The 12,489-nt window shown below is 33.9% G+C and overlaps 1 protein-coding gene across 2 annotated transcripts in view; it reads left to right on the top strand.

Moving 5' to 3' along the window:
• SNTG1 (syntrophin gamma 1) overlaps nt 1–12,489 on the top strand; it is an 859,278-nt gene that overhangs the window by 621,827 nt on the left and 224,962 nt on the right. For both annotated transcript variants that reach the window (XM_058444122.1, XM_032759812.2), the window contains exons 11-12: nt 1,616–1,698; nt 8,081–8,211. In XM_058444122.1, coding sequence (XP_058300105.1) covers nt 1,616–1,698; nt 8,081–8,211 — 214 coding nt within the window. The remainder of the gene's footprint in view (nt 1–1,615; nt 1,699–8,080; nt 8,212–12,489) is intronic.

Genomic DNA, 12,489 nt, shown 5'->3' with positions numbered 1-12,489 from the left:
CATTTTTTTTTGCATATGTCCATAAGAGTTGATAGTCTCTTTCTTCTTTTGTAAATTTTGGTTAGATTTTTTTTTTTAAATGTATTTGTTCACTTCAACTAAGTTGTCAATTTCTTTCATGAAGTTATTTATCATGACCTCTCATTATTCCTTTTAACATCTGTTAGCTGTCAGTAATGACCCCTCCTTCATTCCTGATATTGATAACTTGTATTTCTGTCTCTTTTTTCTAAATTTTTTTTTTGCTATGGGTTTATCTAATTTATTAGTTTTCCCAAAGATCTGATATTTGCCTTAATTAATTTTCTTTATTATTTTCTCTTTTCTATTTAATTTTTCCCAGTTTTATTTTTATTTTTTATTTATTTTGTTTGTTTTGCTTTGGTTCAATTTGCTCCTCCATTCTTAAGTTCTTAAGATCATTAAGTATATACCTACCTTCTTTTGGTGTATGTATTTAAACATTTAAATTTCACTCAAATGACTGTTTAAGATTCATTCACAGTTTAATATGTTTTATTTTTATTTTGTTCAGTTCAAAATGTATATGCTTTAAAATAATATGTATATACATTTGCTTTAAAGTAATATGTATATACATTAAAATGTTATAGAAGATATAAATGCAAATAAACTTCACAAGAAAAGTAACTAAAACATAGTGTGATATTCTTAACAGTTTAAAGATTAGAAAAATTATGTCCAGATCGGTATAGCGAGAAAGCCTATGTTTCCCTTCTTAGTTCCAGGAAAATTACAGAATGTGAGAGTAATAAAAGAGAAGAACAATATCTTTTTTTTAGCACATGGACTATTATGTAAGTAGTGTTCCCTATGACCTATGATGTTTGAAATCAAGTATAATATTTCAAATATTAACTGAGAGTCAATTATATTTGTGGGTAATATTTATAAACATTAGTAACTTTTAAAAATATCTTTAGAAAAATCAAGTAATCAGAAGTCAGGAACTATGTATACTAATTGTGACTCTAATACTTACTAAACTGGGAAATCTTAGAAAATGACAAATCTTTAAGGCATCATCTTTAAAAAATAGATATTAGCAGGCATCTCATTAAAATCTAATATGAAGTTTTTTTCATTGCAATTATACAAAATTTGATAATTTTAATGGATACTTGAATACAAACTAAGAGTACCTATAAAAACAGAGAGCATGCAAACATTTTTGCATCATGGAAAATTATAGTTTCTAAGGGTAGGATTTACCACGTGGTTGAAATATGACATTAAATAGAACTTTGTAGACAACAAAAATCTTGCATTATTTTAAGTATGGTTTCTAAAAGCAGGCCACTTTAGATAATTAAACAAAATAATACTTTTTATAAGGCTGTACATTGTCCTTAATAAAGTCTTAATGTTTCTGAAATCAAAGACAAATTTTTGTGAGTCTCTTTTAGTGCCCAGATACCTGTAGTCACTTGGCTTACTTGCAAAACTCTGGCTTTAGTATAACTGAAATAAAATTGTATTGTAATATCTGATTTACTTGATATTATTGAGTATCCTTGAAAGTGTAATGGAATGCATCAGTTTAGAAGGGTATGGCATTCTCACCAGTGGAATGTTATGATTTTGTCTCCTGCAGGTGCTCCAAGTGACCAGAGCAGTGGCACCTCCTCTCCTCTCTGTGACAGTGGCTTACATCTCAACTACCACCCCAACAATACAGTAAGATGACCCAGGCATAGCTCAGATTAATAAGGAGATAACACATAGTTTGTAAAAACTGCTAGTGAATCTGATTTATCTGATAGATAGGAAATCCCTGGTTGCATAATCATTTAAGTATTATGATAAACAAGAAATGGAAAATAAATAGGTCAGGTTTCTTATGCCATTTTTTTCCCCTCTCAAGTCTGTATGGATTAAGTTCTTTTGAAGCAATAGATACTATTAACTTGGGGATGTCACTGGGGATGTATAATATACAATCATTTTAGAACATTGCACATTATATGTGAGTTCAGGTTCAAAATGCTTTACAATAGTTTTCTCACTTTTTTCTTTTAAAATTACTTAACTAAAAGTAACTATTTAATTTGCCATTTGTTAGGATTCTTTTAGCCAACTTTATTCACAGTAAGCAATTACTACAAAGTGAGAAAATCCGATTCACACATTATTGTAACATGTAATGAACGTTTAACTATACATGTATTTAGTAAAAGTTAAAATTAAAATTTGTTTTATAGATATTTAATAAAATTTTAATCTTTGTTTTCTATTTGCATTTTGAGTAAATCGATTTTAATATCTTAAAAATGTTTTTGAAGTTCCTTGTATTTCATCCTACAAAACACTCACACATTCTTAAAGAAATAATTTTCTCTGGTTATAAGCAGATCTAACAATCATCTTTCATGCTTACAAACATGAAGAGAAGCAGAGCCTACCTTAAGCAGAATTTTATTGTTCTATTCCACATATTATGGTACGTACGTCATATAGCTTCTTCTACCAACTGGTATGATTCATCCTGCAATTTGAAATTTTTGTCAAAATAGTGGCATTTTACTTCAAGGCAATCTTTTTGAACATCTTCAGTCCTGAATGGCTTTCACGGTACCTGATTTCCCCGGTATCACTCCTCAGCTGAGTACCTTAGGCCCTCAAGTTGTTGACTTTTTTCCTTCGTAAAAAGAAATTTGCCAACGCCAAAGGTTCTCTGTACAAATGTAGGGATATTTTCTAAAACCAGCCTCAGCTGGATATATTTCATGTGGCCATCTTTGAAACTTTTTTTTTTTTTTTGCGAGAGAAATAATTGCCATACAATAAGTGGCATTTAAAACCACAATACAGCACGATTGGAGTGACTTAAAATTTATGAGGAAATATACAGGTTTCCTAATGAAAAACTTAGATATACAACGACATTTTTTACCTCTTTATTTTGTAATTGCTTTGCTCACCTTCTTCCCTCCCGATCCAGATGCCTTCGATAATTTCGATGCACTTCTGTTTTCCTGCCCTCAGTAGCTGGAGGTGTTGGCTGTGCCCATTCACAGCTTATCTTTCTTGTCTGGATCCCCTTTGCCTGGAATTCAGAGCTCACAAGGCTCTTTGGCACCACATGCCCTGCTTCCATCAGTCCTCAGAGGTTGTTCCTGAGAGTGCGCCCTCCACATGTCCCTCACACAAGAATCTCCATCTCAACTCTGCTCCTAAGACAGACACAAGAGCAACTTACTTCAGAGTGGGAGAAAGCTGTTTGGAACTGTTTTGTTTTAGGTCCTGCCTCATACCCTTGAACTCCTGTATAATAAGCAGAAGCAGAGGAGTCAGAGTGGCAGGTCTAAGGGTAGAAATCATTCTGGTTTGTTTTTAATCCATTCCATTGACATATAGAAAAACATACATAGAATAATGTCCTGCCTTATAAGACTGTAATTACAGCAAGAAAATCACTCCAATTCTATAACATGACTGATCCCAAATAAATTCAATTTTATAAAATTAAAAATAAAGCAACTGTTATAAATTCTTCTTACTGGAGCTATATCTTCCCATTTCCAGAGGCACATTTTATTTTCCTTTTAGCATTAGGATTGAACATTCTTTTGACATTGCTGAGGATATTTCAGTGTAAGGAAATTGAAAGTATTTATCATGATGCTATAGAGAATAATAATAAAACCATATGAAAACAAAATAAAATATATTCAAAATAAAGACAAAAATCTCAATGCATATCAATTAAATGCGTTTTTGTTGAGAACTTACTCTGTGGATATACCCCTCTAGCTATTTTACTTTGGGGAGCAGTTAATTGTGATTTTAACACAAAAAAATTAAGATCCAGATCTATAGAAAAAAGCATAAAATTAACTATAACATAAGCAGGAAAAGAGAAGAATGAGTAGCAGCATTCTAATAACCGAGGTAGAGTTGTAGAGACTTTGACCATCTGACTAAAAATGTAACGTAAGTTGAGAGACTACAAACCAAGTGTGTGCTTTGTTGCCGGCATGGGAGCACTAACCTGCAATGGTAATCAGACCGTGCAGGCTTGCACAGCCAGGGCTAGCACGTGCTGTTCCTTCTGTATCTTGAATAAGCTCTGATGGAGGAATGGCGAGTGGAGAACATCTCTACTCAGAGATGTACAAAATTAGGAGAGGTCAAAGACATGAAATAACAACAGACAGTGGGCACTCGGAAGGAAGAGTGCATTGTGAGGCAAATTTTCTTTCCACAGAATACGTGTATATTATAGACAGTCTACTTAAAAGAAACATTTGATTTTCTGATGTGTCTTAATTCTCAGTTCTATCCTAGGCTCACAAACTGCCTTTTCAATGTCTATACCTTGATCTGAAGCCAATTTTGAGTAGGTATTATTCTGGTTTTCTAACATGCCCTTACTGTATTTTAAATAAAGGCTTACAATATATTAGCATCATTCCACCATCCTACATAAAAATATAATCTATTCCTTCTAAGGATGCGCGACATCACTAATTTTAAGGTATACGAAAGTCACTTGTTTTGCCAACCAAGACCTTGGCTCCTAAGCCCCAGCCCAGATTCACTGAATTTCTTCTCTCTAGAGATGGAGTAGAAGGATTTGTTCTGTGCTTACCAGAAGACTCTGATTCAGATAATCAGCCAACCAGACTGAGAAACATTTTTCTTAACTGTAAACCTTTAATTAATACATCCTATGCCACCAAATCCTTAATACAATCTCGGTTAGCAGTTTGCCCTGTGTGCAGTTCTGTTTTGGTAAGATAGTTGTCCTTGAGGATATTGTGTGGCATGTGTAAAATTTTGGGAAAAGAGCAAGGAGACATAAATGCTGCTTTTTCCAGTCACATTAATATTTTAGGAAACAACATTCTTGACATTGTAGAGTAGAGCTATTGAAAAATAGTCATGGTTCTCAAAAGCACAAAAGTGATTGTATTTTTAGACTATCTTTTATGCAAAAATAAATCTGACTACTATTCCAAAAATGATTAGAAAGTAAATTTATATTCTATTTACATAAATAAAATAAGTAAGGAGAAAAATTCTTTAAAGGATAGCTTGTGTTCCACTGTAAATAACAGGTCTATAATATGAAATACATCAACTCTGTTTAGTCAAATAACTGAAGTGGGACTTATTACGTATTTCTTATAAAGAAGAAACGTAAGAAAGTGACATATTTATACCTTTGGTACATAAAGGCATCAAATCAAGATGCCACAAGAAAGAATATCAAAGGCCACATATATTTCCATACTTGCCAATCTATGAAGTATATTGATATGGTCTGTAAAACCTACCGTACTCATGTATTGGTGATTAGTCAGTCCTCAACATCTCATTACCCATATCTTTAACAATCTTTGACATTTTCTATCCCATTTATTGAAGAAACACAAAATTTGAGAGAAATTATTATTGTATTCTATGAAAAATGAGAAAGCATCTTTAAATAATATACCTGAAGTTATGTAACCAAAATGTGAAATAATCAAGTAAAAAAATCCAAATTATTTTTCCATTGTTTCACCGCTGATTATCAGTGTTGAATGTTAAATGTGCTGCAGTAGATCTGTTGGCTCTGCTATCAAAGAGGTGTTAGTCTGAGTGAATCCTGTGGGTGCCCTTTGCTGGCTGGGTGACTTAGGTAAATTGTTTACTGTAGAACTTAGGAATGCATGTGTGCACTGGGGTTCTGGGAAGGAGTTTCAGTCATTGCCGACAAGGACCTTGCTTTGTGCAGCTGGGTGGATCCTGGGTCACTTGCAATCCCTGTGGACATCTCTGGCCTGGTCACAGAAACCTTCTTTGTTTACCCAAGCCTGCCACACAGTATTATTGCTTCTTCATGTTCTCTCATGAAGAAAAGTTGGGAAGTAATAATAAAATACTTCTTAAAAAAAAAACCTTCTTGTCTCACGCCTGCAATCCCAGTACTTTGGGAGGCCAAGGCAGGTGGATCACCTGAGGTCACGAGTTCAAGACCAGCCTGGCCAAAATGGTGAAACCCCATCTCTCCTAAAAATACAAAAATTAGCCAGGCCTGGTGGTGGGCGCCTGTAATTTCGGCTACTTGGGAGGCTGAGGCAGGAGGATCACTTGACCCTGGGGGCGGAGGTTGCAGTGAGCTAAGATCACGCCATGCACTTCTAAGTGACGGAGCGAGACCCTGTCTCAAAAACTAAAAATAAAAAAACCTTCTGTTTTTCCTTTCAAATATGAACATAGTAATAGCTTTGTTTTTCAAAGATGTTGCAAGTGGTGTAAGTCAAGCACTTAGTACAAGTAGATATTATTAAAACTACTATTAAATAGTAACAGTAATATTCCTAAGAATGCCCTCCCTAAAAGTTCCATGTTTAGAAATAATTTTGCCCACTATTTAGGCCTGTTATTATTTCTTGAGAATATAATATTTGATATATTTTACTTACAGCTACCAAGCCAGGCATCTAAGTAGTTTGTTTTACTAAATGTTAAATTACCATTAGCCTTTTAGATATATTGAAAATAGTATGGAGCTATTTAGCTGGCCTATATTTTAAGAAATTTTTTATTTGTTGCTATAATCTTACCAGTTGTTACCATTATTATCCCCACTTTGAAGATAAACATAGTAAGACAGAGACTACAAAACTTGCCCCCAGGTAATGGATAGTCAGTTGGGAAACTGGCATTCAAATCTAAGTGGTCTGATTCTGACTTGCAGCTTAAGCCCTCGCCACCTTGTACTATCGTCCAGCTGATCCCATGTCATATGCTGACCACCTATAACAGCTGACATGAAGATCTGACCTCACATCACATGCTGATCATCCATAACATCTGACATGAGGCCAGGAGGAAGAGTAATATGAAACCTAGGTTTGTGCTTTGCAGTCACCAGAAAGGCATTAAAAGCAACTGACTGGCATTGAAGGAGAGGTGACTTGGAAGCTGAGGTGCTCATTGAGTCACCAGTAGGGACCCCTCACAAGTAATCTTAGCCAGTCTACCCTTCCAGGTATTCTAAACTGCTCCACTGACTTAGTACATTTTTATTTGCTCAATCTGCAACAATTAACGTAAAAATGCCAGGCAACATACAACCTTAAGTAAAAGTAGTATTGTTTTTCACTGGAAGCATTGTTAAAAAATTTAATGCCTGAGAGCAATGCTTAATAATATTTAGACTTCACAGAGTTTCAACATCTAGACTAAAACAGAATCTTATTCCAACACTATCACTCAAAAATTAGTGAATAAAGGGAAGTCAATGTTACCAGTTTACTGGTCAAATTGAGCTTACAACCCATGCCAATTTAAATATTAGTATGATTTGATGTGCTGGTGTGATGAAGAAATTTTAACATTAAAGCTGAAATAATGAAGGAAACATGAATCAAGTGAAAAAGCCCAAATTTTGTCAAATGTAAGTCTCCTCTATATATAAAGGAAGAAAAAAGCTCTAACAAAACTTAAGATATGTGTAATTTTAAGCCAGCAGTAGTTGCCTTGATATGCAATTAAAACTATGTAAGAAAGTATAAACTTTTTATGAACATGAAGTTAGAAAAAGGAGCACAGATTTCCTTGAGCAGTGTTTTGAAAGTTGTTTTATAGGAATGCTTATTCTATTCAAAAATATTTGCAAAAAAGCTGATAAATTAAAAACACTTAGGATTGTGCTTGACACTCATAAAATACTCTAATTGAACGAACTACAGCTGATTTTTATTTTTTCACTTATTTGTTAATTATAGTTACAGTTTTTTCCCCCTTTTTCCTTTCTTGAATAAATTGTGTTCTGTCACATTCTTATCCTTTCCTTCCATCTCCCCTCCTCATTTTAAAATATGTTTTCACTAGCATTCTTAGTCTCAATGATTCCTTTCTTAATTTCTTAAAGCATTTTATTAATAAATAAGTTAACCAATACAACTTTAGTGCCCATAATTTGGACTTCTTCTCATGGTATTCCATAAAAGTCTTTTGATAATTTAGGGGAAAAATAATATCCCCCAGATGAAAGAGGTTTGAGACACAGAAACTCAAAGCACAGAAGAAAAAAAATTACGTTGAACATTTGTCTTCCTTTCAGGACACATTATCATGCTCGTCGTGGCCGACATCTCCAGGTTTGAGGTGGGAGAAGCGATGGTGCGACCTCAGACTGATCCCTCTACTTCATTCGCGCTTCTCTCAGTATGTGCCCGGCACAGATTTGAGTCGGTGAGTCCGTGTTTAGGAGTTACGATTGGTTTGTTTATTAAAAAAGAGACCTTTCAGAAAACCTTTTAACATATCACAATATGGCTCAAGATTTTAGTATGTTTTTGATAGTAGAAAGAAGAGCTTCAAAATAATAATCTAACAAAGTTAAACGCTTATTATTCTGATGACAAAACCACAAGTTAAAGCCCTGACTCTGCTATTAACTCATTGAAATGGATTCAATGGACTTAATAGATAGTTTTATTAAGTTTTTATATTTCCTCTTGTGTTAATTGTTTACTTCTCAGGAATATTGCATAGTTTATTTATTTATTTATTTATTTATTTGTTTGTTTGTTTGTTCATTTATTTTGAGGCAAGGTCTAGCTCTGTTGCCCAAGCTGGAATGCAGAGGTTGCTCACTGCAACCTCCACTTCCTGAGTTCAAGTGATCCTCCCACCTCAGCCTCCCGAGTAGCTGGGACCGCAGGCACATGCCACTATGCCCAGCTAATTTTTTGTTTTGTTTTGTTTTGTTTTTGTAGACATGGGATTTTGCCATGTTCCCCAGGTCAGTGTTGAACTCCTGGCCTCAAGAGATCTGCCTGCCTCAGCCTCCCAAATTGCTGGGATTATAAGCATAAACCACATGCCCAGAGGCATAGTTGGTTTAAATTATAAGATTTATTTTCTGCTTTTAATATTTTTATATAATTATCTATTTTAGTAAGTGTAAGATAAGTAGTGTCCTCCTTTTCATTCTTGAAACTTTTTTTCTCTTTTTATCTTGGTCAGTTTTGCTAAGGAGTTGTACATTTTGTTAATTTTTTAAAAATGATTAATTTGGGACTTCCTTGAATCTCTTAACTTATATGTATACTTTAGGAGTCTCTGCTTTTTCCCTGATTGTTTCCATTTCTTAAGTTTTTCAGCTTGAAATTTTGTTCTCATAGCTTTTTGAGAGATATACGTTCCAGGGTTTGGGAAATTTTTCTGTAAAGAGCTGTATAGTAAATATTTTATGCTTTGCAGGCCTTAATGTCTCTGTCACAAAGTACTAAACTCTGCTCTTCTGGCACAAAAATAGCCATGTACAATATACAAATAAACGAGCACACCTTTGTTCCAATAAAACTTTTTTACAAAAACAGGTGGCAGGCTAGAATTGTCCCATAGGCTGTAGTTTGCCAGTCCATTTTGATAATTAATTTTAAGACTTTTATTTCCCAATATATGTAGTCAGATCTTCACATTTCCAGCAAATACTGTTTTAGTTACTCCTGCAAGTTTAGCATTACCTTTTGATTTATTTATAGTATTTTTGAGTATATCACTTTGCATAGTTTTCTGACTGGCTGCTAGAGGTATTATAATATGCGTAGGTAATATATCACAGTCTACTGGTAACGTTTTACCACTTCGAATGAAGTATAGAAATGTTGCTTCCATTAAGATTCCTTTATCTTTCCTGTTTGTAAAGACATTACCTTAACTTCCTATATATACATCAAACACTAAATCGGGTGGTATTATGAGTTTTGCTTCAACCATCAAATAAGATTTTAAAAACTCATGGAAAGGATAATCCATTATACTTAACCCAAAGTATACCCATCAATGATCTTTCTGAATTTCAAAGCTTCTTTTATCGCTTCCTTTCTGCTTAATTTTTTTAGACATTCTTTAAAGGTAGATTTGCCAGCATCTAATTCCCTTAGTTTTCATTTATCTGAGAGGATACAGACTTTGGAGTTGACAGTTCTTTTCTTTCAGTACCTAAAATATGTTAGGCATTAATGTCTACTGTCATTCAAATCAGTGTCCCCTGTAAGTAATACGTTCTTTCCCTCTGTTTGCTTTCAATACTTTTTTCTTTTCTTTTTTTTTTAGTTTCAGAAGACTAATTATGATGTATGTTGGCACATATTTCTTTAAGTTTCTCCTAAATGGGCTTTATTCTGCTTCTTAAAACTGTATGATTATGACTTTCACCAAATTAGGAAAGTTTTTGACCTTTATTCCTTCAAACACTTGATTAGTCCCACTTTCCATTCTCTCCCTCTAGATCTCTGTTGATGCAAATATTAACCCTTTTATTATTGTCCTGCATGTCACTGAGAAACTTTTTTAAAAATCTGTTTTCTTTCTGTTAAACAAATTAGGAAAAGTTTACTGATCTGTATTTATGTTTTCAAATTTTATTTTCTGTCATTTAACTCTACTCTTCAGCCAGTTCAGCATTTTATTTTTTGTCGATTTATTTTTTCAGGTCTAGTTTATCCTTTTAAAAATAACTTCTCTTTTGAAGTTTTTAAAAATATTTTTATTTATTTCAAGAAAACTTGTAATTGCTTGTTGAAGCATTTTTAGGATGGTTACTGTAAAATCCTTGTGAGATATTTTCAATATCTCATTCATTTCATTGTTAGTATCATTAGTTCTTTTCTCATTCAACTTGTGATTTTCCTGGATATTGATATGACAAGTGATTTAACAAAATCATCCTAGACTTTTTGGATATTAAATGTTGAGATTCGGGTTCCTATTTAATCTGGGTTTTGTTGTTGTTTTTCTTGTTCTTGTTGTTGTTGTTTTTAGCAGGCAATCTCTTTGTTGTGAGGACTGGGTGGATGTATATGTTAAGTTTCCTACTGCACCATGCTGACACCTGGAAAGGTAGATGGACAGGGCTATTCATATGTCTTGGTTGCTAAAGGTTGGAGGTAGAAGCTCAGCTCCTCACGGAATTCTACTGACATAAGGAAGGAGGTGGACGGATAGGTGAGGGCAACTAGCTCCACCTCCCACCACCCCATTCCACCATGGTGATGATGGTGGGAGAGACTCAGCTCCTTGCTGGGCCACACCTGTCAGCATGGAAGGGGAGGCACAGTACTTGTCCCATCTCCCACAAGCCCATTTATTCTAATTGCTGCAGGTGAGTATGAAGGTTCAGCTGTCCATGACACCCCACTGACACTATCCTGGCAGAGAAATTGGAGCCTGCTTCTTTAAGGTGTAGGGTGGAAGACCAGCTTCCTGCTAAGCCCTGCTGAAAACCTTGTGAACAGGGAGACAATGGTTCCATTGGTATTTGACTGGATTTGGGCAGGTATTGCCAAAAGGTTTTGTTTTGTTTTTAGTGTACCCATTCTCTAGTCCTTTAAAAAGGAGTTACAGATTTCTGTTGGAGGCTTTATGTTTTTAAAAATCTTGCTGTTAGCCATTCAGATTGGAGGCTTCAGAGGGTCATGTCTAGGACATGCAGGAGGAAAACCCAGGGTACTCAGCTCTTTTTTCATCCCTGTATTTTAAGTCCCTAGCCATTCATGCTTACCTGTTCACCTCACAGGGGCTTCCCATACTTTTTTCATGTTATGTGTGAAGTTCTTTAGTTGCATCAGAAAGCATCTGATAAGAGTGAAGCCACTCTGTCTTGGCCAGAATAAGAAATCCACAAGTATTGATATTTATATATTTTAAAAAATTCATTTGATAATGTTTTATTTTTTGTTATAATTACTTCTTTGACCTATGGTCTATTTAAAAGCGTATCACAAAATTTCAAAATATTTTGGGATTTTCTAATTATCTTTTTTTGCTATTTCTATTTAGTATAATTTCATGCTTGATGATTTCAATGCTTTGATATTTGTTGAGGCTTGATTTTACTCAGCATATATGTTATTTTGGGAAATGTTTTATGTGTATTTGTAAAGGATGAGTATTGTCATTTTTTTAGTGCTGTGTTGTACATATTTCAATTAGGTCATATGTGTTCATTAGAGGTTCTGATCCTCTGCATCATTCATGATTTTTTTCTGTTTATTGTATTAGGTTTTACATAAACATGGTAAAATGTCCCACTATGATGTTAGATCTGTGTGTTTCTCTACATTGTTGAGTCAGTGTTTGCTGTATATATTTAATTATGTTGTCAGACACAACAAGAATTTTATAAATTCCTGTTATACGATGCTTGATAATTATGGCATGTCCTATACCTTTGGAAATGTTTCTTGCCTTTAAGTCTATCTATATTAGGATAAATAAAAAAAGATTTCTATTAATATCTACTTGTATATTCTTCTATCCTATTCTTTAAACTTTTCTTAGTCTTACTGTATAAAATATGCCCCTTCTGCGTTAAATATATATATGTATATATACGCATCTATATATTATACATATATTTGGAATATTCTTTTTTGTTTTTAATCCAAAGTAACAAACTTGGTCATTAAATCAAATTAGTCTAGTTACCTTTAATGTAACTACCGATATATTTTGATTATA

The sequence above is a fragment of the Hylobates moloch genome, unplaced genomic scaffold (genome assembly GCF_009828535.3).
Source record: "Hylobates moloch isolate HMO894 unplaced genomic scaffold, HMol_V3 SCAFFOLD_9, whole genome shotgun sequence".
Taxonomy (NCBI): domain Eukaryota; kingdom Metazoa; phylum Chordata; class Mammalia; order Primates; family Hylobatidae; genus Hylobates; species Hylobates moloch.
This window is presented reverse-complemented; position numbering and strand designations above follow the sequence as displayed.